Here is a 25,732-nt window from a genome sequence, read left to right on the forward strand (position 1 = left end):
TGTGAATAAACCCAACCACTTGCAACATGGATACGATGCTAAAAATTGCAAACACTCCAAAACGATTTCTCGATAGCCAAAATAAACAGCAATGAGTCTAAGTTAATGCACAATCTCTTTGGAAAACCCTGTGAGACCCAATTCAGAGCTCGTATTCTCCCTTTAAAAACTGATTTCTAACCAATTCGTTGAGTTCTTTACTGCTGTACTTTTTGCTAAGAGGAATATGCTTCAGTTGTAGTTAAAATAAAAAAGGAAGATAAACTTTCTAAAACACATGAGCCACAGAAGGAAAATAACTGCACATCAATATAATAGCATTCAAAAGATGCATCAGTAAAGTTACAGTCTCTGTGGATGGAGACAAGGATTCAGAGAAACTGATTTCTTGCATTTCTCAAATTGACAAGTTAGACAGCCACAACCAAAATACCGTGTGATCCTTCTCAGCCCCTGCAAAGAGTGTCATCTCAGTTTTTAGCTCCAGTCCTCTCAAACACACATGTAACTGGAGAGAGCAGCCTAGAGTCAAAGATAGTATTTTTTCTTTCATATATACGGAACATTGTCATTGTAGTGTGCATTCAATTGTTTTTAAATTTTGACTCTGCACACAGGTATAATGGGCACCTTCTGTTTTGATTCACACGTGGACCTCAAGCATTCCTCTCTGATAGTGGCTATTCATTTTGTGTTGATTTGTCTCTCTCCTAGAGATCTGTATGCTTCTTCAGGACAGATAAATAGTTTAATCATGCTTGAAGCTCTAAACTTAATGACTGAAAGCTATGTGTTGAATGAATACATCATTTATTATTTTAAAAATTCATGATCATTAAGAATTACAGAAAATACAGAAAGGAAGAGAGGAACAAACATAAATCTGTGACCATAACATAAAACAAGTAACATTTCATTATATTTCTTTCTTGTCTTTTTTAATGTAGAGGGTTTCTTTCCTTTTATTTTTCTCCTTACAAAATCATAAGCAAACATTTTCTGTCAGGACTTTTGCACTGGACATTCTAACCTAAGCATGGCTCAACTGACATCTCATAGTTCTGGAGCTTGATTAAAGCAAGAGAACACACTAATACAGCTTTGGGGGTACAAACACAGTTTCCCCCATTCAGCACATTAATAACTGTGGTATGATGAAAAGAGAATTCTGCCTGCATCTTGGTGGTTATAAATTAGGCTTCAGTTCCCCAACCTGACTAGACTATCCCTTTGTTTTCCTTCCTTTTCTATTTAGAATCTGTGACCTAAATTTAGAATCTCTCCATTTCTCCTCAGTGTGATAAGCAGTAATAGCCCTCAAAACAGCTCTCAGTAGAACCTTCCAGCAAGAATCCGTTGGCAAAACATAGTGTCAGTCACTCTGATTCTAGAATTGTTCTATTTTTTTTCTATTAAAGTAAATGTTTTCATGAACTCACAAAATGTGTTAGTCATAGCCATCATAGAGTTCCAGTTGATGATTAAAAAACAAACTAGGTTTGGGATAAAATTCAAGATGCCTTCCTTACTCCAAATTTGTTCTTAGTCAACAGAGAATAGAGGCCAATGCCTTGAAACCAAACATATTTTTATGAAACCAAACATCATAAAACATGAGTGTGCATACCCTTACATCACTCAGACCACTAAGATTAATAGACATGCTGAAAGCATTTGCTTCACACTTGCTCAACTGAACAAATATATCTTTTCACAAAACAAGTCCAAAATCTTCGCCATTCCCAGATGTCTAAAATCCAAGACTCTGCTTTCAAATTCCTCAATGAGAAAGCACAGGAGAAGGAGAGAATTCAGATCATTAACCAGATGTTTAAGGTTGGCACCAGGAAGAGAAGGAGATAGAATTGTACATTGAGAAACCAAAAAAAAATAAGAAATAAAAGAGGAAGAAATATTCCTCTTTTATTTCTTATTTTTTTAGTAAATTGAAGAACCAAAAAAAATAAGAAATAAAAGAGGAATATTCAAAGGCATTCTTTTACATTATCAATTGTTTATTTCTTCAAGAAAGGGGGCATTTCTTTTTATCCACACAAAATACTGTCCATTAGATGAGTAGAGTGAGTTTGTTTTGTTTTTATGTAGCATTTATTGACTTGTTTCTAATACCAAAAGAGTATGCTTATTTCCCCTCAAAAAATAGTTGGAAAATACAATAGAAATAAAAGTAGAAAACACAAAGAACCCATAACCTCTCGGTATAGCAAGGAAGCTACATTAATATTTTGGTATTTGGTCTTCTCGTCTTTTTAGTTGATGCATATATACATATTAGAGATGGGGGTCTCACTAGTTGCCCAGGCTGGTCTCAAACTCCTAAGCTCGAGTGATCCTCCCACTTCGGTCTCCCAAACTGCTGGGATTACAAGCATGAGCACCTGGCCTGTTTATATTATTTTAAAACCAGAATAAATGTTACCAACTAGAGATACTATTTGGTAGCCTCCTTTTTCCCTTAAGCAATATATTAAAAATATTTGCCTTTGTCATTAAATGTTCTTTTAGGCATAGATTTTAATGACTGCAAAACAGTCCTTTTGTTGATGTGCCATTGATTTAACTAATCTCTTATTATAGAACAATTCATTTATAATATCAAAAAATGATGTTACACTGTGATTAATACTGCTGTACATAGAGCTGTGAGTACTTTTTAAAAATTGTTGTCTTCAAATTATGTCCTAAGAGTGGAAGTGTTGGGAAAAAGGACTTGTGCAATTTTCAGACTCTTTATATATATTTGCCAATATAAATTTTGCACGCCTAAAAGTTTATACCACTTTATATTTGCATGAACAATCTATAAATGTGCCTGCTCTTTAACTGGTTTTAATTCTTTGCATCTTTACCAAATGAATAAGCCATTAGAAAATATTTCATTTTGCTATTATTCATTAATTCATTGAACGAGTATATATCCAGCACTTCCTACATGCCAGGCTGTTTTAGAACTAGAGACACTACCGTGAACACAGGCTCTGGCACTGGGCAGACAGGGTTGGAATCCCAGTTCTGTTCAACTCCCTCTGTGACCTTAGGCATGTTCCTCATCTGAGATTCCATTTCCTCCACTACAAAGTGCAGGCAAACCAACCCCAACTTAGAGTTGATCCTGAAAGTTGACCATGCTGACATGTACACAGTGCCTGTACCAGGTGGGGCCCAGGAAGGGTACAGGGGCCTCTCAGTAGGGTCAGTTCCTGAGCTCTTCTTACCTGTAACCTGGACAGCCACTCACTAGAAGTAGCAGCCTCTCCATGACACTCAATCCTACCTTGATTGTAGGCATTCAATCCTTGACCCCAAAGTGCTCTGGTGTCTCAGACAACTCCGTTTCCATGTAAGGAAAGACAGACTAATTGTAAGAAGCCAATTTCTGCAGTTTGTTGGATCTCAGGTTAGCACTGCATTATTGCATTGATTCTAATATAGGAACTGTGGCCGCAAGAAAACAAATTGAGTCTCATGACTTTGAAGTCCTTCCTCATATGTTAAAAGTCAGAGGCTTCAATGGAAAGAAAATCAAGCTGAAGTGCAGCCAGCACTGCCTTCTTGCTTGTCTATTCTCTAGTCTTAGCTGCATTTCCCTATACAAAAGATTTTTCAGGGATAACCCAAGTAGTAATAGTTTTTGCTTTCCTTCCGGTTTTTTATGTTATAAAGAAATAAAAAATACTATGAATTTAGCTAAAAATCCACTTTTTATTCTCTCTCTGTCCCTCAGTTAACCAACGAGGACCTGAAACGAGTGCATTTCATTCCTACGTATTCTTTTTAATTTTTTTTTATTGAAATGAAACTCACATAATGCAGAATGAGCCACCTTAAGATGTGCAATTCAGCGGCATTTAGTACGTTATCTTGTACAGCCACCAACTGTATCAAGTTCCAAAACATTTTCATCACTCCAACACAGAACCCCATCTCTATGGATTTACTTATTCTAAACATTTAATATGATATGACTCATGCAACATGTGACTATGTTAGTACTTTATTGCATTGCTATAAAGAGATCCTGAGGCTGCATAATTAATACAGAAAAGAGGTTGAGGCCAGGCACAGTGGCTCATGCCTATAATTCCATCCCTTTGGAAGGCCAATGCAAGAGGATCACTTGGGTCCAAGAGGTAGAGACCAGTCTAAGCAGCATAGTGAGAACCTGTCTCTACAAATAATGGTGGCACACATCTGTGATTGCAGATACTTGAGAGGCTGAGGTAGGAAGATTGCTTTAGCCCAAGAGTTGAAGGCTGAAGTCAACCATGATCAAGAAAGGTCCTGTCTCAAAAAAAGAAAAAAGAAGGAAAAGAGGTTTAATTGGCTCACAGTTCTGCAAGCTGTCCAAGAAGCATGTTGCTGGCATCTGCTTCTGGTGAGGGCCTCAGGAAGCAAAGGAGGAAAGGGCCTCTCACAGGGATCGAGTGGGAGTGAGGAGGGGGAGGTGACACACACTTTTAAAAAACCAGATCTCTCAAGCACTCAGCCACTATTGCAAGGACAGTATTAAGCCATTCATGAAGGATCCAGCCCCATGACCCAAACACCTCCCATCAGGCTCCACCTCCAACACTGGAGATTACATTTCAATGTGAGTTTTGGAGGGGACAAACATCCAAACTATATCAGTGACTTTTTGTGTCATTCACTTAGCATCATGTTTTTTGAGATTCATCCATGTTGTAGCATGTATCAGTAGCCCATTCCTTTTCGTGGCTGAATAATACTTCATTGTACATGTATACTGTCTAGTTAAGTTCACTTGAGTTCCATGCATGTCTACTTGCTGCCTGCTGCATTGCACCTGGGCTTCTAATTCAGTGCTGACACAAGCAAGGAGCCTGCTCCACTGATGTGCACACCTGGTGGGAGGTGCAGGCACCATAGAGTATCGCTGGGTGTTCATGCAGGGTCACCATCACCAGCGGACCTGGGTTCCAGCCATTGCTAAGTAATTCATACTTACATGGATGTGTTAAAGATAGTTGACCTCATTATGCCTTTGTTTACTCATCAGCACAATGGGGATGAAATAGTAACCACCTCATGTGGGCCTGGAGTATGGTGCACAAGATGGTGCACATAAAAAAAACTTTGTGACTCATGGTAAGTAATCAATTCAACAAATTTTACAAGCATTTGCCTAGCACCTGCTATGTGGCAACCACCATTCTAGTGGTAAGGTTGTAGATGCGAGCAGAACAGTAAACAAAATAGAGCACTCCCAGTCCAAAGAAGAAGCAGATGAAATAACATGGAACTCATCACCTGTATGATAACAGGGGCGGGACACCATGGGAGCAGAGAGAAGTTTCACCACATAAGCCTGCATGAACAAGCACCTAAAAGGCTTCCTGCAAGAGGCTACATCTGACCCATCAGCACTTAAATGAAAGCCTGTTGAAAATCTCTCCACTTCTCTCTTTATCCTTTGCGGCCACAGTGACCAGCCATGATCATCTTTGCCCACTTGACTGCATCAGCCTCCCAACTTGCTCCCACCTCCCTCCCCAGCCCTCCCTAATCCCTTCTCCACCATTGTTTTATGCACAACAAAGATCACAGTCTTCCCTAACCCTCTCATGGAACTCCATTGCTCTTAAGCTAAAAGCCAAGTTCTTCAGGCCCTGAAATGATTTGACCCCTCCTATTTTTCTGACCTCCTTTCTTAGAGGCTATTTTGTCTAATAAGCTCCAACCCACTGTCCTTTCAGTTCCTAGAATTCCCAAAGTCCTCTCTTGCCCCAGGGCCCTCTCCCATGCTGTTCTCCCTTCCTGTAAGGCTTTTATCCCATCTTCACCTGGCTCAGCCATCCTCAGGTATCCCTAGGTATCTGATCCTTAGATCATCCCTGATCTCCCAAACTACAGGAGGCACTCTTTTCAATCTTTCACCAACCCCTCTTTTCCTTTGTAGTGCCTGTCTCGCCTTAGTTTGTATAGGTATTTACTAAAAAGAAGTAGCAAAATACAGCAGTTAAGAGTCCTAGGACCACATGGCCTCAAGCAAGTTATTTACTTCTTGTGCCTCAGTTTTTCCATCTGAAGAATGAAGAGAACAATAACAGTAACCTTCTCTTGTGGTTATAGGAAGACTGGGTTGGTGTATGCAGAGCCCTCAGCACAGAGTCTGCCCAGAGCCCCTGGCTGAGATTGTGTAGGGAATTTGGGGCATTTCTGCAAAATGACCTCTGAGATGCCACTCAACTCAAAAACGGTACAATTGCCAATACTATTATGGAACAAGCTTTGACGTTCCCCTTACAGCAGAGGTTAGCTTCACTAAACTCTAAAGTTACTTCCAAATCTGAGATTCTCTGTTCCAGGGACAAAAGGTGCCTGGCTGTGGGGGAACCTACATTTCCCAGGATTTTGTTTTTACACAGGGATGGGGCAGTGTAAATTCACACAACCTTTTGGAAAGCAGTTTGGCAGCATGTACCAAGAAAGACATAAAACACACAGAACTTTTGATCTAATAATTCCATTTCTGGGAATCTATCCTAAGGAAATAATCCTTAATAGGGATAAAGGCTTATGCACAAAAACTTTCAATGTAATCTCATTTATACTAGGAGAAAATAGAAATAGCTTAATTGTCCCATAATAGGAGAGAAGGGAGTTAAATAAATTACTGTACAACTACTTGATGGATATTGTTTGGCCATTAATGGCTCCAAAAAATAACAAGGGAAACACTCATAATATAATATTAGGTTAAAGAAGAAGCACATAGCAACAGTGTATAGGTAGTATTACAAAACTTTGAACAGAAGACCTATGCATACGCAGAGAGAACAAAAATAACAAAAAGAAAGACACTAAAGTGGTAGCAGTGGTATAGGTCTGAGAAATAGGACGATATAAATAATCGTTTATTCTTATTTTTCTACCTTTTCCTCCTGAAAAATTGTCTTTAGTAAGCATATGTTGAAAATAAAATACAAATAGTTCCATAGGACAATTATAGAAAATACATGATGTTAAAAAAAATAGCATATGTATTTTGGTCAAAAAATGTATATACTATGAATAGGAAAAAATATTAGAAGGAAATCACATACATTTACACACACACAAATATACACACACACGGCCAAACAAAAAACAAACAAACCAAACCTGTGCCTAACCTTCTAGAATCCTGTTATATTACAATCCTTGCCACATTGGTGGAGTGATTTTCTTACCTATCTTTGCTTCATTTTTGCTGCCTCCCATTCTTTCTCCAGATAGTGGTCCAATAAATCTATCTAGTAATAGAAGTCATGTATGGTCTCATCACTCACAGACTCTTCACTGGCTTCTTAATGCCCTGAAGTTAAAGTCTAAGACTCCCAAGAAAGCTTTAGCCCCCACATCCACAGCCTTGGCAAGGACTCCACTCCCCTCCCTTCTTCCTCCTTACTCTTCTCCAGCCTCCCCAGCTTTCTCTCACTCTCTGCAAGGTGTCTTGTTCTTTCTCAATGCCAGGCTTTTACTGAAACCATTACCTCTCCCTGGAAAAGCTACTTATTCCATCCTGGCACTTATTTTCCCAGATACCTTACAGTCATCCTTCAGTTTTCAAAAAATCGCTTAGAAGTTCTATCCCTGGGGAGAGTGTTTCTGATCACGCAGATAAGATTATCCTGAAAACACAGCTCTAAAGTGCCTCCAAAGACATGCATTTCCTAGTCCCAACAAGAACATAAACTCTAAACACTATTGAAAGAAAAAGGAAGGCCTCTAACTTAAAGCTGCCCCTCCCTGCACCAACAGAAATCAACATTTTTTGAGTAGCATGAATGTGTCAGTCAATAAGATGCATTACTTCATCAAACTTTATAACAACCTTACTTCATTTGGACATTTTAAAATTTCAATTTATAGAAAAGAACACTAAGGTTTCAGAGGGGTAATCCTCAGTCTTTTGCCCAAGGCTATTTGCCCACGGTCACATGGCTGGACAATGATGACTTTGTCTGTCAAAGCCAGCAGTCTTACTCCACAAAGCAATGTCAGTGGGAAGAGAGAAGATGGGAAGATTCCTGCTAGTTTAGACTCTAGGGTAATATTCTATTGCTTTGTCTTTTTTTTCCCCCAAACCTCAGTACTCAGCTTTCCTCCCCAGCACACTATGAGTCATTGTTGGATTTCCCAGCTCTCTCTCCAATATGATGGAGTCTGCTGAGGACAATTGTTTTGGCTGAAAGCGAATGTGTGTGCAAGAGACACCACCTGCCGCTAAATCTTTGCCTTTGTTGAGTCTAATGTAGCTCTTGACCCTGAACTTGGCTCATGTCCTCAGGCACCCTCCCCCCAGAATGCCTTACAGGTTTTTAGCAATAAACAAAGCAGAGAACATGGGCCCCCCACTATCCGGATAAACGTTTAGAAACACCAAAATGTTCAAATCGACCTGAGATGCCTGAAAAAAAGAAAGTTGAGGAGGTTTTTCTACTAAATAATAAATGTAAGGTACTGTTATGATCACCACCATTTTTATGCCTATATAATGTCACAAAGACACTCTCAAAATTCTGCAGCTACAGCAGTTTGCATCATTGAGTGGAGGCATTGCTTCTAGGCCTCTGGCCTTTGGATGGTTTTCAGGTACAAACAAGAGGAACACAGAGAACTCGGGACAGGCAATGGCACTTATCAAAGAACATTAGCCAAAGCTTAGTGATAAGAGCAGCGACAGCTGTGCCAGCACGATTCACCCACTTCTTATGTATGGAGTACCCACGAAGTGCTAGGCAACAGGGACTCATTTTCTATGATTATTCCCATTGATCTTTACAACAATCCAAGGAGCTAAGTACTATCACTCTCCTCATCTTAAACCAAATCTTAAAGGGTTTGGTTTGAAGGTCGGACAAATCTGGTTTGAATGCCAAATCTATCACTCAGTAGCTGTGTGACCTTGGGCCCATTCTCTCATTTAGAAACTTCAGTTTGCACATCTGTAATAAGGAGATAATAATCTGGTTCAAGCCATCCTCCCGCCTCAGCCTTCCGAGTAGATGGGCCTATACATGCACAGTACTGGCTGGCTATTTTTTTTTTCTGGAGATGGGGTCTTGCCATATTGCCCAGACTGGTCTCGAACTCCTCGGCTCAAGTGATCTTCCCACCATATCCTCCCAAAATGCTGGGATTTCAGGCATGAGCCACTACGTCTGGCCAACTTTCTATAAGTTTTTTTTTAAGGTTTTTAAGTTTTAAAATATGAGAAGTGATATTTTGGGCAAGGTAAAGTATTATGATTTGGGATAATGCGATATTGTTAGTTCACATTTATCCATAATCATGGATATTTATGTAGATAAAAACACTGGAATGCCTTCTACATGTGAAGTTAGGAATCAGGTATCAGTGAAGGCTGTAGAGGAAAGACTCTTTTCGGGCATTGTGCAGGGACCTGAGTTCTAGTTCTGGTTTAGCATAAATAGGTTATTTGAGCAAGTCACTTCTTACTGAATTTGGGTTTTTTTATCTGTGAAACAGGAAACTCAAGCAAATAACCTCTGAGATCCCTTCTTCTCCAACAATGTGAAATTCCCAGTGCACTGTAAGAACTGTGAGTTGAGATCCCGTCTTCCACTTTCAAAGCTGTATGTTCAGGGCCCAGCACAGTGCCTGGCACACACAGGGGTCAGTGACATTTGTTCATTCCATGAGTCGGTGAATTGCCTTTTTTAAATATGCAAACTCCTTTTCTCATGAGAACCCACCTCATTCCCTACAATGAAAGCAGATTCAGTTTAGAAACCAAACTAAGTCATTTCAGCTGGTTGAAGTCAGCTTGCAAAGCCAGGAAAGTGACAGCAGGGACCACCTCTACCTGGTCAACAACCTGGTTCATGAAATCCCGCTCACAGCCCTTCTGGGGAACTTACCCCAGGATAAGGACCGAACCGCCCATGGCCAGCAGAGCTCCACCTGACCCAGGCACATCCTCCCTGTAGGCTCATGCCTGCCTTTGCTTTTTCCCACTGGCCTCCACTCAGCATCACCTTCTTCCTCCTCAGGGCCTTTGCATGTGCATTCTATCAGCCTGGATGTGTTTTCCTGCTCTTCTGCCAGGTTCATGCCTACTTTTTTCTCCCATTTTAGGTCAGATGTCATTGCTTCAGGCAAGCTCTCTTTGGCCCGTAGATTCAACTGGGTTGTCCAGCTAAACACTCCACAATATCCTCTATATTTTCCTTCAGAGCATTCTCCAAAATTTATTGAATTTATCAAATGGCATTAACTGCCCTTAAAATGATATGAGTAAGAAACAACCTCGTTTTTCTTCCATCATTTGTTCTAGCCAAATTCCACTGGATCTTTCCTCCCTGCCCTTCCATGACATCTCAGGCAAATTTCTTGGCTTTCTGGTAACTTCCAGTTACATGAACAATTTTATTAGTCAATTGTGACTCATTTTCAGATATTAAAAAGACAAATCTAAATCAAATTTTCTATTTTATATCCAATACAAAACTTGCCCGTCTCCATGGCTGCAGTTCAGGATATGATATGCTCCTTCACTCTTCCCCCATCTCCTGCCACCTCCTTTCACTTTCAGCTCCTCTTGAGTCAGGTCAAAGAGGAGAAGAATCAGGAAAAAAAAGTGAATGAATTAATTTTTTTTTTTGATAACTGTATGTTTTTTTCTATTTTCTTTTCTTTTTTTTTTTATTTTGCTCTAAGTTCTGGGGTACATGTGCAGATCTTGCAGGATTGTTACATAGGTATACACGTGCCATGGTGGTTTGCTGCCTCCATATCCCCATCACCTACATTAGGTATTTCTCCTAATGTTATCCCTCCCCAATCTCCCCACCCCCTGCTATCCCTCCCTTAGTCCCCCACCCCCAACAGGCCCCAGTATGTGATGTTCCCTTCCCTGTGTCTATGTGTTCTCATTGTTCAACACCCACTTATGAGTGAGAACATGCAGTGTTTGGTTTTCTGTTCTTGTTTCAGTTTGCTGAGAATGATGGTTTCCAGATTCATCCATGTCCCTGCAAAGGACATGAACTCATCGTTTTTTATGGCTGCATAGTATTCCATGGTGTATATGTGCCACATTTTCTTTATCCAGTCTATCATTGATGGACATTTGGGTTGGTTCCAAGTCTTTGCTATTGTAAATAGTGCCGCAATGAACATACGTGTGCATGTGTCTTTATAATAGAATGATTTATAATCCTTTGGGTATATACCCAGTAATGGGATTGCTGGGTCAAATGATATTTCTATTTCTAGATCCTTAAGGAATCACCACACTGTCTTCCACAATGGTTGAACTAATTTACACTCCCACTGACAGTGTAAAAGTGTTCCTATTTCTCCACATCCTCTCCAGCATCTGTTGTCTCCAGATGTTTTAACGATCACCATTCTAACTGGCATGAGATGGTATCTCAATGTGGTTTTGATTTGCATTTCTCTAATGACCAGTGATGTTGAGCATTTTTTTCATATGTTTGTTGGCCACATAAATGTCTGAATTATTTTTACTTAATAAATGCCACTGGTATGGTTCTCTCCTGGCTCCAATGTCTTCTGTGCACCCCAGGTAGCCAAATGCTGGCTCTTTCAGGGTGAAGGTGTTCACAGGGTCACTGGCACGTCCCTGTGGGACCTCTAGTCTGCACAGTGCCCTGACATGGGTCATGCACTTCTTGGTTGACAGTTTGTAGTGCGCCCATGCCAGCCTCAGCTTCTGTACTCAGTGATATACCCAATGACTTCTTAGTGGCCTCCCCCAACTAGGAGGACTCCTTGGCTCAAGAAGTCCCATCAAGATGGCCCAATTCACCTGCCTTCCTCAGTACTATCTCCCTCTTGGGGAGTGTATATATTCTTGCCTCTCTAACAGCTGCCCCTGAACTGCTTTTCTCCAGAAAGCATTCTTCTTTAGAATTCTCCAGGTTCTGTGATGACAGAGGACATCAAACTTCAGTCGTGAGTCAAGCTTCCCCACAACTTCTTTTTCATGTTTCTCTGGTGCCTTAATGATTGCAAGGCGCTTAGCTTCACAGATCAGTTAAAATCCAACTAGGAGAGCAAGATAAATAATTCTCTTCTTGCAAACATCCCTAATCTTCTCAGTAATTCTCTTGGACTTTGGGGTCCTTGTCACTCTGCTACAGAAGTGGGGCACTCTTCCCTTCCTTCCCTCATAGTAAGGAAAATGAGAAGCACTTTAATTACTCCCTCATTAGCTAACAGCTCTACTTTGATGCCTCTCTTCAATCACTAATCCCTTCTGAATTTCTAGTTTTCTCTTATGTGGACTGAAAATGGCTGATGGTCAGAGTCAGATCCAGCTGGCTTTTAACAAGTTCTAAGTCGATGTCTGAACATTGGTTGCCTATGATCCTCTGCTTTGTGTTCTCAGCTGAAATTCCAAGTGGATGGGAATTCCCAATTCATATCCTGTTAAACATAGTTCTGTGATTATTTCATTAATATCTCTCTTCCCCACTAGATTTTGTCTCTTCAAGGGCTCTTTGTTTGCTCTCTACTGAACACCAAGATCAAGCACTCAGTATCTGACATATAGTAGCAGCTAAATAAATATGTGATGAAGTAATAAATAAAAGAACAGGATGAGACATAAAGAAGACAGGTTTGTATCACAACAACTCCCTGGTTTGGAAGGACAAATAATAGATGAGGCATCATTTGAGCAAGAATAGATAAGGCAAGGATTCCTAGAGCCTGGCTGCCCATCGGAATCACTCATAGAGCTTTTAAAAAATACTAATGTCCAACTTAATCCACTAGTGTGCTCATTCAGTAGATCTAGTTAAGAACCAGTGAGCTAAAGTGCATGAGAGATCCAAATTATGTGCTAGAAGGATTCAGGAGAAGACAGGGTTGCAACTGGTTGAGAATATCAGGGAGACATTCTGTAGAAAGTGACACACACAGGAGATCGTGAACAGATGGAGAAAGAGGCATGGGGGAGACATGGTTGGTAATGGCTTGAAGCCACTGAAAATTATATAAGCACTGAGGTTAGAAAGAGAAGATTCAATTCTCAACAGAACCGAGGGCACCCATGGAGAGGAGGACGAAGAGACAGGAGATATGCAGTCCACCCAACTGCAAGTTGTTTGGATGTAAAAACATGGTCTTTTAAAGTTAGCAACAACCTAGGGAGGAAATATGGTAAGTGGTTAGGTGTGTCAATTGAGGATCAGACTGTCTAAATTACTCATCTGTAGAAGGAGGATATCAGACACCATCACTTGGTTCAAGAATATTAAGAACTAAGAGAAACCCTGGAAATAATCAGGGACAACCATTTTATTTTGAAAATGAGAAAACAAACCCAGAGACTTTATCTGATTAAAATTCTACTCTCATTTAGCAATAAGTTATGACTAGCTTCCATGCTCAAGACATTGTTTTGACCATACTGTGATGGCATTAAGATTTTGGACAGCCAACAAATTCAAAGGACCATTTCCTCCAGTCTGGAGGGTGGATCCCAAAGGCAAAATGAAGCTGATCAGAACAGGGAGCCCAGCAATCTTCTTGTCAAGTGTATGGTCAACCTCCACTTCACTAACTGGAAACATTCCTCTCAATTAGAGTCCTCATTGCTTGAGAAGAATGAGAGGAAGAGAAAGATAAAAACAAGATGTTTTCAGTCGTCTAATTTCCATAAATGACATCATAAATTATATATTGCTGTTGCCAAGGAAATATAAGAAATACATAGCAGAAAGAAACAAAGAAATTGATTGCACCAGAGATGACTAGTCATATGCTTTGGAGAATCATTCTGCCTTTTGAGATGTTATGATCAGTTCTTTAGAGGCACAAAGACATATTAGTTTTCTAAAAATACTCAATCATTTATCCATTCAGAAAGAACAAAGAAAACAAAATCGGTACAACTCTCATGACCCTCTCTCTTTTCACAGCACATAGAATGAGGGACTGTCTTCCTGCCATATTTACCAAGAATAGGGACCGTGTTCATTATTCCACAAGACACCATCCTAGGTCCAGAATCAAAAGGCTCTACCTCCAAAACTCTTAAATACAAAATGGCTTTTTTCTCTAAGTTAACAACTAATTTCCAGTCAGTGAGTAATTTTTTTCCTGAAACATTCACTCAGTGGAAAACAAATGAAGAGGGAAAAAATGAAGTAAACAAATCTGAAAAAGAGGCCACAACACACAGAGATGGAGAAGCTCTAAACTTACCAGTAAAGGAAAGCAGGCACTTAAAGTTTATCCCAAATAAAACTGCAATTTTAACTGGTCCCTGAGTTGAGCCTCACTCGATGAATGACTTCCAGGGCCTTTGGCTCTTTGGGACTAAACAAGAAAATTATTTTTAGCACAACTATTTGGAAATCTTTGAGAACTTGGATCTGTTGTTCTGTCTGGTACCAAAGGAAGTTTTTCACTGAGCTCTCATGAAAGATCCTCAGTCTCTTGTGGATTTAGAATCCTGCAGCAGCCCACCATCTAAAAGCAAGGTATGGTGTTTACTCTTTTTTTTTTTTTTTTTAGAATTTTAGCAAATTTAGATGCAGTGGCCTGTTCTTGTGATGGGAACTTTTTAGTTTATTAAACAGATAGTTCTGTAGGAAGAATCCATAAAACTGAAGACCTAGATTCGAATCTCTGGACTGACACTAGCTTTCTAATCATAGACAAGTTGCAGGACTTCTCTGGACCTTGGTTCCCCGTCTAACCTACTACAAGATGGTTTTGGGGAGGATGATATGGGCTTAGCATTGCTCTCTAGGCTATAAAATGTTTTGCTAATGTCAGAGTTTTTTTTTTAATCATTGTGTCATGATAGCACTTTACAGAAAGCAGGCAAAACATTATCAATAATGAACTGTTGATAATAATAAATATTGAGGAATGCTTTTTTCTTCATTCAGCCTTTGTTGAGCCTCTGCTGTAGATGCTGTAGACTAGTCTCTGCCCTAGAGTTCACATTTTAGTGGGGAAATAAGCAGGTCAATAGATAGCTATAACACAATGCAATTGTGTGGCCTTGCAGGGGACTTGAGTAGTGCCAGGAGAAGGAAGATAATTCACGGCAAATAAGAAAAGCAGTTCTGCAGAGGAAAATGGGAGCCCCAAAGGCAAGGAGCTGATGAACAAGACATAAAAGGAAGTGAGGCATGAGCAGCTCAGGTCTCCATCCTGTCCCAATCACAGTGCCACTCCCAGTGCAATGAGAGAAGCACAGAGCCTGCTGTTGTGAAATCTCCACCTCCGCAGGCCAAGGAAATGTCTCGTGTTGGCTTTCCCTGGTTACCTATTCTCTTCCTAATGATTTCCAGGCAAAGCACATTTTCAACTTGAATTAATTATCAAGTCCAGCCCTTTGTCATGAAGTAACATGTTTCTCATGTTTCTTACGTGATGCTTCTCTTAAGATGTTTTTCTTAAGTAATAGTTTCTCTCACGTGATGTAGGGGCAAACTCAAGTGTTTGAAGGCAAAAGAACTCAGTTCAAATTCTGGCTGCACCATTTCATGCCTGTGTGGACTAGAGCTGACAGAGTATCAATTTTCTTACTTGTAAAGTGAAGACGATAGCACTTACTTTATAAAAACTGGTGTGAGGATAAAGTAAAGGATGTCCTTAAAATACTTGGCACAGAAATAAGAATACTGGCCTCTCCCTGCATTCCAATTCATTTTTTTTAGTTTTTTGAATTATCATAAAATACACATACCATAAAATTTATCACTTCAATCATTCTTATGTGTACGATTCTGCAGCATTAAATACATTCATATTGTTATGCAATAGCATCACCATCTCTTCAGAACTTCTTCATCTTCCTAAACTGAAACTCTGTACCCATGAAACCATAAATTCCCATTCCCCTCTTCCCTTCCTCCTCTAACAACCAGTATTCTACTTTCTGTCTAGATGAATGTGACTACTCTAGGAGCTTTATGTAAGAGGAATCACACAATATTTGTCCTTTGGTGACTGGCCTAGTACACATAATAGAATGTCTTCACAGTTCCTCCATGTTGCAGCATGTGTCAGTACCTCCTTTCTTTTTAAGGCTGAAGAAGATTCCACTGTGCATGTAGACCAGGTTTTGTTTATCCATTCACCTTTCCATGGACACTTGGGTTGCTCCCACCTTTTGGCTACTGTGAATAATGCTGCAGACATGGGTGTATAAATATTTGTTTGAGTCCTTGCTGCTATGAACATGCATGTGCAAATATCTGTTTGAATTTCTGATTTTACTTCTTTTGGATATATACCCCAAAGTGGAATTGCTATATCATATAGCAATTCTGTTCAATTTTTTTGAGGAATCACTATATTATTTTCCACAGGGGCTGTACCATTTTACATTCCCACCACCAATACATTTTATTTTTAAAAGAAAATATATATTTGGAGTTTACTTACTCTGGGGAAAAATAATATGCTGTTTACAAAGAGATCTCAATCTATGAACATGTTTTCCAGGAGTTCAATCTTTGTACTGAGTTAATCAGTATTTCTCCCAGTATTTTCCGTGGCTAGTTCAGCAAGAATGAAGGGTTTCATGACTAAATAAATTCACAAATACTATACACAATATTTCTGCCTCAAATATAAACACATTAACATGATGTTTCCTGAATCTAAAGTAACACAATTTAAAATTTTTTAATGTATTTTAAAAACAAAAAAAAACCTGTTACTTTATAATCCCTACAGAAAAATAGGACTGAGGATTATTTACAATTAGCATCCAGGACAGATCTGTTCCAGATTAACAGTATTTCCAAGCTGGACATGGCAGCTCACCCTTGAAACCCCAGCACTTTCAGAAGCCAAGGTGGGCAGATTGCTTGAGTTTAGGAGTTCAAGACTAGCCTGGATAACTTGGTGAAACCTTGTCTCTCCAAAAAATACAAAAGTTAGCCAGATGTGGTAATGCACACCTGTAGTCCCAGCTACTCATGAATTCAATTCAATGCTTTAAAGCATACTGTATATTGAGTGACAGCTAAGGGGTACAGGTTTCTTTTTGGAGTTTCAAATTGGATTGTGATGTACACTGAGTTGTACAGTTTGGTAAATTTTATGGTGTGCAAATTATATCTTTATAAAGCTGTTAAAAATTACTGTAATGTTTATGAAATTATGACCCACATGGTTTATTCCCAGTCAAAATAACCAAGTTCACTGCAAGGCAGTGGGGGAGTAGGTAAATAATGGATTATTCAACATAAGCAGTTGGAAATATAAAGTTGTATCCCTACCTCACACTCTTTATCAGAAAAAATTCTGATGAAACAAATTTTTGAATGTGAATAAATAAAACAAAAGAATTGAAAGAAAAGTACAAGGATTCTTTTCAGGACCTTGAAGGGGTAAAGGCTTTCTAAACACAATAAATCAAACCTCAAAAGTTTTTTTCATGGTAAAAATATTTTAAAATAGATGAAGAAAGAGAAGAGACAAACTGGGGGAAATTATTTGCTGCTCATGTCATAAGCCATTTGGAGAGAGAGAGAGAGAGATTCATTGCACCATTGCTTATAATAGCAAAAGAAAATAGTCCAAATACCCATCAGTAGGAAACTGCTTAAATATTACAAATACATCTATATGATGGATATTTTTTAGCCATTAAATAAAAAAAGACAAAACAGCACTACATATACAGGTGGCAATACAGAAGCCATAAATACTCATATGGAAACTAAGTGAAAAGGCAACATACAGAACATTTTATATGGGATGCCAACGGGGGAAGGAAGACACACAAGAAACTGGCAAAGGGGATCAGCTGTAGAGAGGGTACCTGGGTATCCAGAAGACTCAAAGGGAGGAAAAGAAATTGACTTTTCATTGCGTACACTTTCTTTCTTTTGACGTTTATGAAATGTACTATATACTCGATACAAAAAAATAATTTTAAAATATTTTTAAACACTCTAGACTATGCCAAATTAAAACATGTTTTTGCTGTGGTGATACAATAAAAATCTCAAGTTTTTTATTTGTATTTCTCAAACACTGCAAAAGGGCACATAGTCTTCAGGGAGATTTCTTCAAATCCCATTTCCCTCTTTATTGTGTAATATTCTCATATTTCATAATTTCTAATAGTTTTTCCCCCTACAAAGCTGAAACTTCCCCACAGTATTATCCTCTTTCTCCAGCTGTGTTTTTTGGGTTAATCCCTGCTGTAGGTGGTTGGACACATCAATGACTTCAACAAAGATCCCTGCTCTCATATAGCTTACATTCTATCAGGGAAAATGTAGATATAAAATAAAGATGAGAATTATCTACTGAGTTAGAGTTGAAAAGCACAATGGAGAACAGAAAAATGTAGAGCAGAAAAAAGGAAAGTCGGGGACAGAAGAAGGCAGGTTGCAGTGTTAAGTACAGTTATAAGGGTTGAACTCAATGACAAGATGATATTTGAGCAACGATAGGAACAGGGAGATGGAGAATTAATCTATATGGACATCTTGGTGAAAAAGGTTTTAGACAATGTGAAGAGACATGTGAGACCCTAAGGTAGGGCATACCTAGTGTATTTCAGGAGCACTAAGGAATCCAGTGTGACTGGAGCTAAGAAAGTGAGGAGAATAGAAAATGAAATCATGGAAATAAGGAAGCCCTTGTAGACCATTGCACCATATAACATGAAGCTTTGGGCCCTTAAGTGCAATGGATAACCAAATAGGGTGATGCCACTGTGATTTTTCCAGTATAATCCACACTCCGTAGTCTTCCTGCATCAGAGTCCCAATATTTGACTGACTTTGGTCTACTGTGCCACTAGCACGCATCAGGCACCACAACACATTGTTCCTCAATTCTTTTTGTTTTCTGAGACAGGGTCTGGGTCTGTCACCCAGGCTGGAGTGCAGCAGCACAATCTCGGCTCACTGCAACCTTTGCCTCCAGAGTTCAAGTGATTCCTCTGCCTCAGCCTCTCAAGTAGATGGAATAACAGGCGCATGCCACTATACCCGGTTACTTTTAGTATTTTTTGTAAAGATGGGTTTTGCCACATTGGCCAGTCTGATCTTGACTTCAAGTAATTCTCCTGCCTCAGCCACCCAAAGTGCTGGGATTACAGGCATGAGCCACCACTCCCAGCCTGTTCCTCAATTCTGATAAGGATTTTTATTGAATAATTGCTTTGAGTGCCTTTTAAAAAGTTTTAATTGGGAATGCTTGAAGCATTTAGACTCCGGTATAAACAGTAGTATTTTAGTGTATTTGTCATGAAAGCCATCCATTTATTCAATGAATAAATTTGTTTCTGTTGTTTTAATTAATTTCTTCTTTGAGTGCCTTTTTGCCTGGCTATTGGCAATACTGAATATCCTTTCTTCCAGTCACAACTTTAAAATTTCTGCTTCCTTTGTCCACCACCAACTAGACCCTGCCACATTCTCCTTCACAAATTTTTCCTGTGACTATTGGCATAGTTGTGCTTTCACACCTACATCACCATGTCTGAGAAGCCACTACCCAAATCAACTTCTCTGCAGACAATTTCAAGTCCCTCCTGAAAGCAACTCTGGCCTCAGCCTATAGCTTTGCATCCTATGTCTAGTTAAAAGCCTCCTTATAACTATTTTCTATGAACCTTTATTTTTCTGGTAGAGATGGGGTCTTGCTATGTTGCCCAGGCTTGTCTCAAATTCCTAGTCTCAAGCAATCCTTCCACCTCAGCCTCCCAGAATGCTGGGATTACAGACATGAGCAACCATATCCAGCCTTCTTTTTTCTGGGGAGGGGAATGCATTTATTTTTCTGGGGAGGGGGTGACTTTATTACTGTCCTGCTCCATCTCCACAGCAAAATGGGCCCTGCATGCTCCAGGCTTGCATCGTGTATCACCACAGCAAAAACATAACCTACTTGAACATGTTTCTACCCAGAATATGTATTAAAATTCTTTAAAAAAACAGAATAAATTAATAACTTAAGTGATTAGGCACCAACAGCAATTTGAAAATTAAATGTCCAGTTTAAATGGTAACAAGACAAGAACTTAAGACTGGGATTACTCTAGCCCATCTTCTCTTCCTGTCAAATAGCGACAGTTCTGTGGGAAATGATTCTAAATGATTCTAAATTTCAAGACACAAGTAGCACACAAATACACAAGAATACATACCACCAGAAATCACAGGACAGCCTGAATCTCCAGGTGGCCTCCTCGGCAGGTAGCCCACCATGATCCCAGGCCCCAAAGAGCTTGGCAAGTCCCAGCAAGGTGGCCCCCTGAGGAAGGCTTTTAGAGCTCCTGAGGTCAGCCTCGCTTCCCCCACATTTCAAAGATAAAGGCCCAGACAGGGCCACTTTCACAATCTTTCTCAAAGCCTCCTCTAATCAGTTTTCACAAGGGAGAGAGAACCGCTAATTTAATCGATGCCTCTTGTTCTGACTGGCAGGGGGTGTGGACAGAATGTTCTTTCCATATTTTTATTTTCATCTGAAGCTCCTTTGGAAGGGCTGGTATTGAATGCACTGGGCTTGTCAGAAAGTGCCTTAATCCAAGTTGAGCAATAGAATCAATAATTTTGGATTTGTGCTGTATGACAAGTCTACCAGACAGGGCATGGCAAAAATGTTCTCCTTGATTTTTTTTTTTTTTTTTTTTGAACTAGTAACACTGAGATTTAGTCAAAGCTACAGAGCCTGAATTTAGATAAGTTGCTTTGGTTTTTCACTAATAAGATTTCTAGGAATCAGGCTTACTTCAAAATCACATGTGCACACTGTGTTTTTCTTAGTTTGTCATTCCTATGCTCTGGCAAATTTCTGGGTCTAATTCCAAGATGTTGCAATTTCCCCATGGGTACCACAAAAGTGGTGATGTGTGCCTGGTCAATTTTCTTATGTGGCTGTCAAAAAAAAGAAATTCATCTGATTGCTTTGTCCACATGTCATGATTATTTCCTTTGGGAGAGTATATACCAGGTCAAACACTAAATAGATTTCTTTTTAAAGCACAGGTCCAACCGTCCAAACACGACTCATTTACATGACCCCAGAACCACCTGTATATGTTCTTCCCTTTGAGAAACTGCCAATCCTAAGGACCATTTTACCTAAAAAATCAGGTATCCCTAATCTCCACCACTCTCCATCTCACCTTTGGCCTATATGCCAGGATACCATGCTAATAAATGATGCATCATTCTCAGCTTCTAGGCTTTGTGGATGAGTGGGACTGCGGCCCAAGTCCTGCTAGATCAGAACTGAAGAGACCTGCTGCCTGCTCCACTTGGGACACGGATGCCATGCATAGCTTAATTTCACACAGCTCTTTAATTGAGCCCCAGTGCTAATAGCTTAATGGGACACCACGGCATTATATCCTGCAGATTTTAAATTAAAGTTTGAGACCCCCCTCAGGACATGCACAGTACTCCAATTAACACTAATTTGCATTACACATGATTATCAAGTGAAAAACAAAGTTTTCCTGAAAATGCCTCCTCCTTTCTCCAGCTTTAAATAGACTATAAATTCTAAGAAAACAATCATGAGTGCATGCAAAGATTAGCTAGAATGAATGTCTAGCATGATGTTGATTTTGGGAGAACATTGGAAACAACCTAAATATCTATAATGGGGTTTCTGTACATAAAAGATAGTAGAAACAAAAGCAATTATTTTTTAATGTTATACATAATGTTCACATGAGAAGGTATTCATGATATATTGTTAAGTGAAAAAAGTTAAAGAAGTGTAGGAATTGCATGGTATCACTTTCTCCATAGTATAGAAAAAAGACACTGGAAGGATATATATATACTAAAATGTAAATCTCAAGGTGGTAAAAATAATATTGATGTTTGTCTTTTTCATTTCCATGTCTAACTTTTATTCTTTGAAAAATGCACTACTTTTGCAAAAGAAAATGCCATTTTTAAATCCATCATTTATTTCTGAAGAATAAATACAATGCAGTGGTCTATTTTGAAATGTTTTTCACCAATTCTTCATCTGCACCAACTCCCGTGTAGGGCACTGCAGATTCTATATCAATAATGTGTTAATAATTTTCACTGGAATTATTAAGGTGAACAGAGTTTTACATGTGTGGGAAGATGAACACTGGAGTGAATTATTGCAAATGCACATTCCCGTGTTCAGACTGATTCAATCATGCCAAACCACCCCCCTCCTAACACAGAAAGTTCATTTATGTCCATGTGTTTCTCTTCCAGAGCCAAAGATGTTTGTCTTGCTCTATGTTACAAGTTTTGCCATTTGCGCCAGTGGACAACCTCGGGGTAATCAGTTGAAAGGAGAGAACTACTCCCCCAGGTATATCTGCAGCATTCCTGGCTTGCCTGGACCTCCAGGGCCCCCTGGAGCAAACGGTTCCCCTGGGCCCCATGGTCGCATCGGCCTTCCAGGAAGAGATGGTAGAGACGGCAGGAAAGGAGAGAAAGGTGAAAAGGGAACTGCAGGTAATGAATGAGAAGTTGCATAAAACACTCTCCTTCACCCCCATCTTAAAACTGTTCCCCTTTCTTTGTTACTTTTTCTAATGAGTATTGCTCCTTACACCCCTTCTCTCCTTTACTTTCATTAATTACAACAATTTACTGAGCCCTTACTAGCCTTCAGATGCTGCCCTAAACTCTGTACCTGCATCTGTATTTCATTATAATGACAACTCTCTCAACTGAATGTTATCCTATATTATAGATGAGGAAATTGAGCCACAGCATGATTAAAGGAATTACTGAGAATGGGTCGGGGTGGATGTGCACTGCTAGTGGCTGCCAGAGCTGGACTCAAACATCTGATGCCCAGAAATACTGGGCTATTGCAACCAGCAGGCAATGACTGGTTGTGCAAGTGCATGGATAGACAGACAGACAGATGGGCAGAAAGGGAAATAGTTAGACTAAGCAGAGGCAAAAACCAGGAGCCAGATGCACAGATACCATCCTGCTCAGCAGGAATATCCTGAACAAAGATACATAAAGGGCTTCTAAATTTTATTTTTCACAGATGAAATGAAAATAGCACTGTAAAGACTACCTTTCCTAGCTCATCACTTTCCCACCTGACATGTAGCAGCCAAAAAGTAGATTTTTACAGCTCTTTACAGCAACACGATTGCCCACTAGTTTTTCAGTAATTTTCACTTTGTTTCCCCCCAAAATAAATCGGCCCGGGAAGCTTGCCAGATTCTGCAGTCCTTCAGAGTAAACTGAATTGAAATTCTAGACAGGCTGTGTTAACTCTAAAAGAGGAAGGGATTTGGAATCAATCTTTCAAGACAAGTTTCTGAGCATAAAAGTTGGGACAAAAGATAGGAAGGAAAAAGCTATATATCTCAAATCATCACACCCGATTTACTGGAATTCTGTAAAACGAAATCATAATATATATTCAGATTATTGGATAATAATTCATTTCTGAATTTGCCATGCAGAAAACATCTGGCAAATCAATTACCAAATCTATGAACATTGCACAATAATAGATAAAGAACCTTTAAGTAATAAAGTTTCAACGTCAGATAAGAAGCTTTAATTTGGAGCTAAATGTAAGTTTTCAAAGATGTCTATAAGGTAATGCCTGTGAATACAAGTCACCACTGAGTCATAATTACGAATATTCGTGAAATCCTATAATAACACCAGGGTTATAGTTATATATTGCTTTTAGTTTATTGAGTCTGGAAGCAATAATGTAGTGGCTATACAAACAAACATTGGGGTCAGAAAGACTTCGGCTCAGATCTTAGCTCTTTCAATCACTAATCTAGTATCCTTGGCCAAATATCCTCTGTGAGGCTCAGTTACCTCATTTATAAGTTGGTGGTCATAAGGGTGATTGTTAAGTTTAGGGGAAAGAGTACGTGCAAAACACTCCACAGGACAACTGCCATATGGTAAAAACTCAGTAAATATTATAACTTATTAAATTTTGACCTGCAAATATGAGTCACAGCTAAATTTGTGACTAGCCAAAGCCATATACTAAACTAGACATTGGTAATTCGTTTCATGAGGTAGTTTTAATGTTAAAGACATATATTTAAAGACATAAAGACATATATGGATATGCATTCAGATTAAATTAAATGTTCAGAACTGCTACAATTTTAATCATATGATGCCAGTTATGCCACCATATTCATAGATCCATTCATTCATCCATGCACCCATGCATTATACATTCAATAATATTTCTGTGCACCTATTACTATCCAATATTATTCTACCACTGTTTCTCAACCTCTGCACTAATGATTACTGTGGAGTGACTATTCTGTGCATTGCAAGATGTTTAATAGCATTCCACTAGATGCCAGTGGCACCCCTTTCCAAAGTGAAAATCAAAATTTTTCTATACGTTGCCAGCTATCCCCTGGGTAGAAAGGTGGACAGTGCAAAATTGCACCTGGTGGAGAACACCGTTCTAGACACAAGGAACACAAGCATAAGACACTGTTCTTGCCTTGATAAGCAGACATTCATGTGGGGAAGGCCACCAATACATAAATACATAATTAAAATACATCATCATCATAACCATTTACTAAGAACTTACTATTTGTCAGAACCTTTACATTTCATATTTAATATCTACTATAATATTAGCAATAATTATAATCACAAATAATAATAAAGCTACAAATAAAAAAAATTGAGATTCAAAAACAAAATGACTTTCCTAACCTGAGATTATTTAAATACAGTATACACACATAAGGCTACGTAACAGCTCAGAAAGAAAATGTAGGAATGACTACATGATCAATGAAGAGAGGCATACCTCACTTATAAACTACAGGAACAGTCTGAGAGATCTGGGGATGTTTTTAATATGGCTGTAACTGGGCACAACCTGGCTGGGAGTGCCTGCTCTCTGTTTCCCCTTTAATGACGCTACAAGTGTCTTCTCATTCACATACTCTTAGTGAATACCCTTACCGTATCCACCCCAACCAAGTCCAGTCAAGCATATTTTTGGTCCAATTTCCCTATCCTAAATGAGAAATGCAGAGTTTATTATACTACGTTATAAATTTTCTATTAAAGTATCTGTCTCCCTCACTGGTCTGTTGAAATTATTACTGTATCATACTGTTAACATTTAATTTAATCTGGGTGTGTATCCATATAAAAATCTTCAGATAACACTAGAATGACCTCATGAAAAAGATCATTCATTCCAGCTTATTATATGGATTTAGGTATTTGTGAACTTAACTAGACACATATTTGCAGATCCAGGGTCATAAGCAATAATAGCTAATTTTAGGGTTGGGCAAGTGTCTTTCATGATCATGTTTCACTAAGCCCCTAGCCCATGACTGGTATGTAGTAGATGGTTGATTAATGTTAGATGGTTTACATGGATGTACGCATGTATGCACAGATCCAGGGATGGATGGATGGAAGGATAGAATGAATGAATGGATGGATGGAAGGAAGAAATGGCACAGAAGAAATCTAGGTAGACCCATTTTGTGGAGAACTATGAAGAAATCCTTTCTAATCTAGTTTCAATACTAAAACATAGACTAACCCTTACTCCCATCATCCTCCACTCTACCCAAGCATATGTCTGAGTAAATAAGGAGAAGGACAATAATTCATCCCTTCTTTTCACTCTGAATGTGCGGAACCTAAGCACGCGAGCAAATTCTTCATAGAAACAGAAAGAATAGCTATACATTATTACAGCTAGTACATGATTATTGGTCACCCAATTCAGC

General features: G+C 39.1%; 1 protein-coding gene across 3 annotated transcripts in view; it reads left to right on the forward strand.

Annotated features, from left to right (window-relative positions):
- C1QTNF7 (C1q and TNF related 7) overlaps nucleotides 1-25,732 on the forward strand; it is a 100,914-nt gene that overhangs the window by 69,072 nt on the left and 6,110 nt on the right. For 2 of the 3 annotated variants that reach the window (XM_012472449.3, XM_012472450.3), the window contains exon 2: nucleotides 22,215-22,460. In XM_012472449.3, the coding sequence (XP_012327872.2) occupies nucleotides 22,215-22,460 (246 nt within the window). Of the gene's footprint in view, nucleotides 1-14,413; nucleotides 14,502-22,214; nucleotides 22,461-25,732 lie in introns of those variants that run through there. The other variant, XM_012472451.3, reaches the window with a different exon arrangement.

The sequence above is a fragment of the Aotus nancymaae genome, unplaced genomic scaffold, assembly GCF_030222135.1.
Source record: "Aotus nancymaae isolate 86718 unplaced genomic scaffold, 86718_ANA_hifiasm-v0.15.2.pri h1tg000006l, whole genome shotgun sequence".
In the NCBI taxonomy this organism is placed as follows: domain Eukaryota; kingdom Metazoa; phylum Chordata; class Mammalia; order Primates; family Aotidae; genus Aotus; species Aotus nancymaae.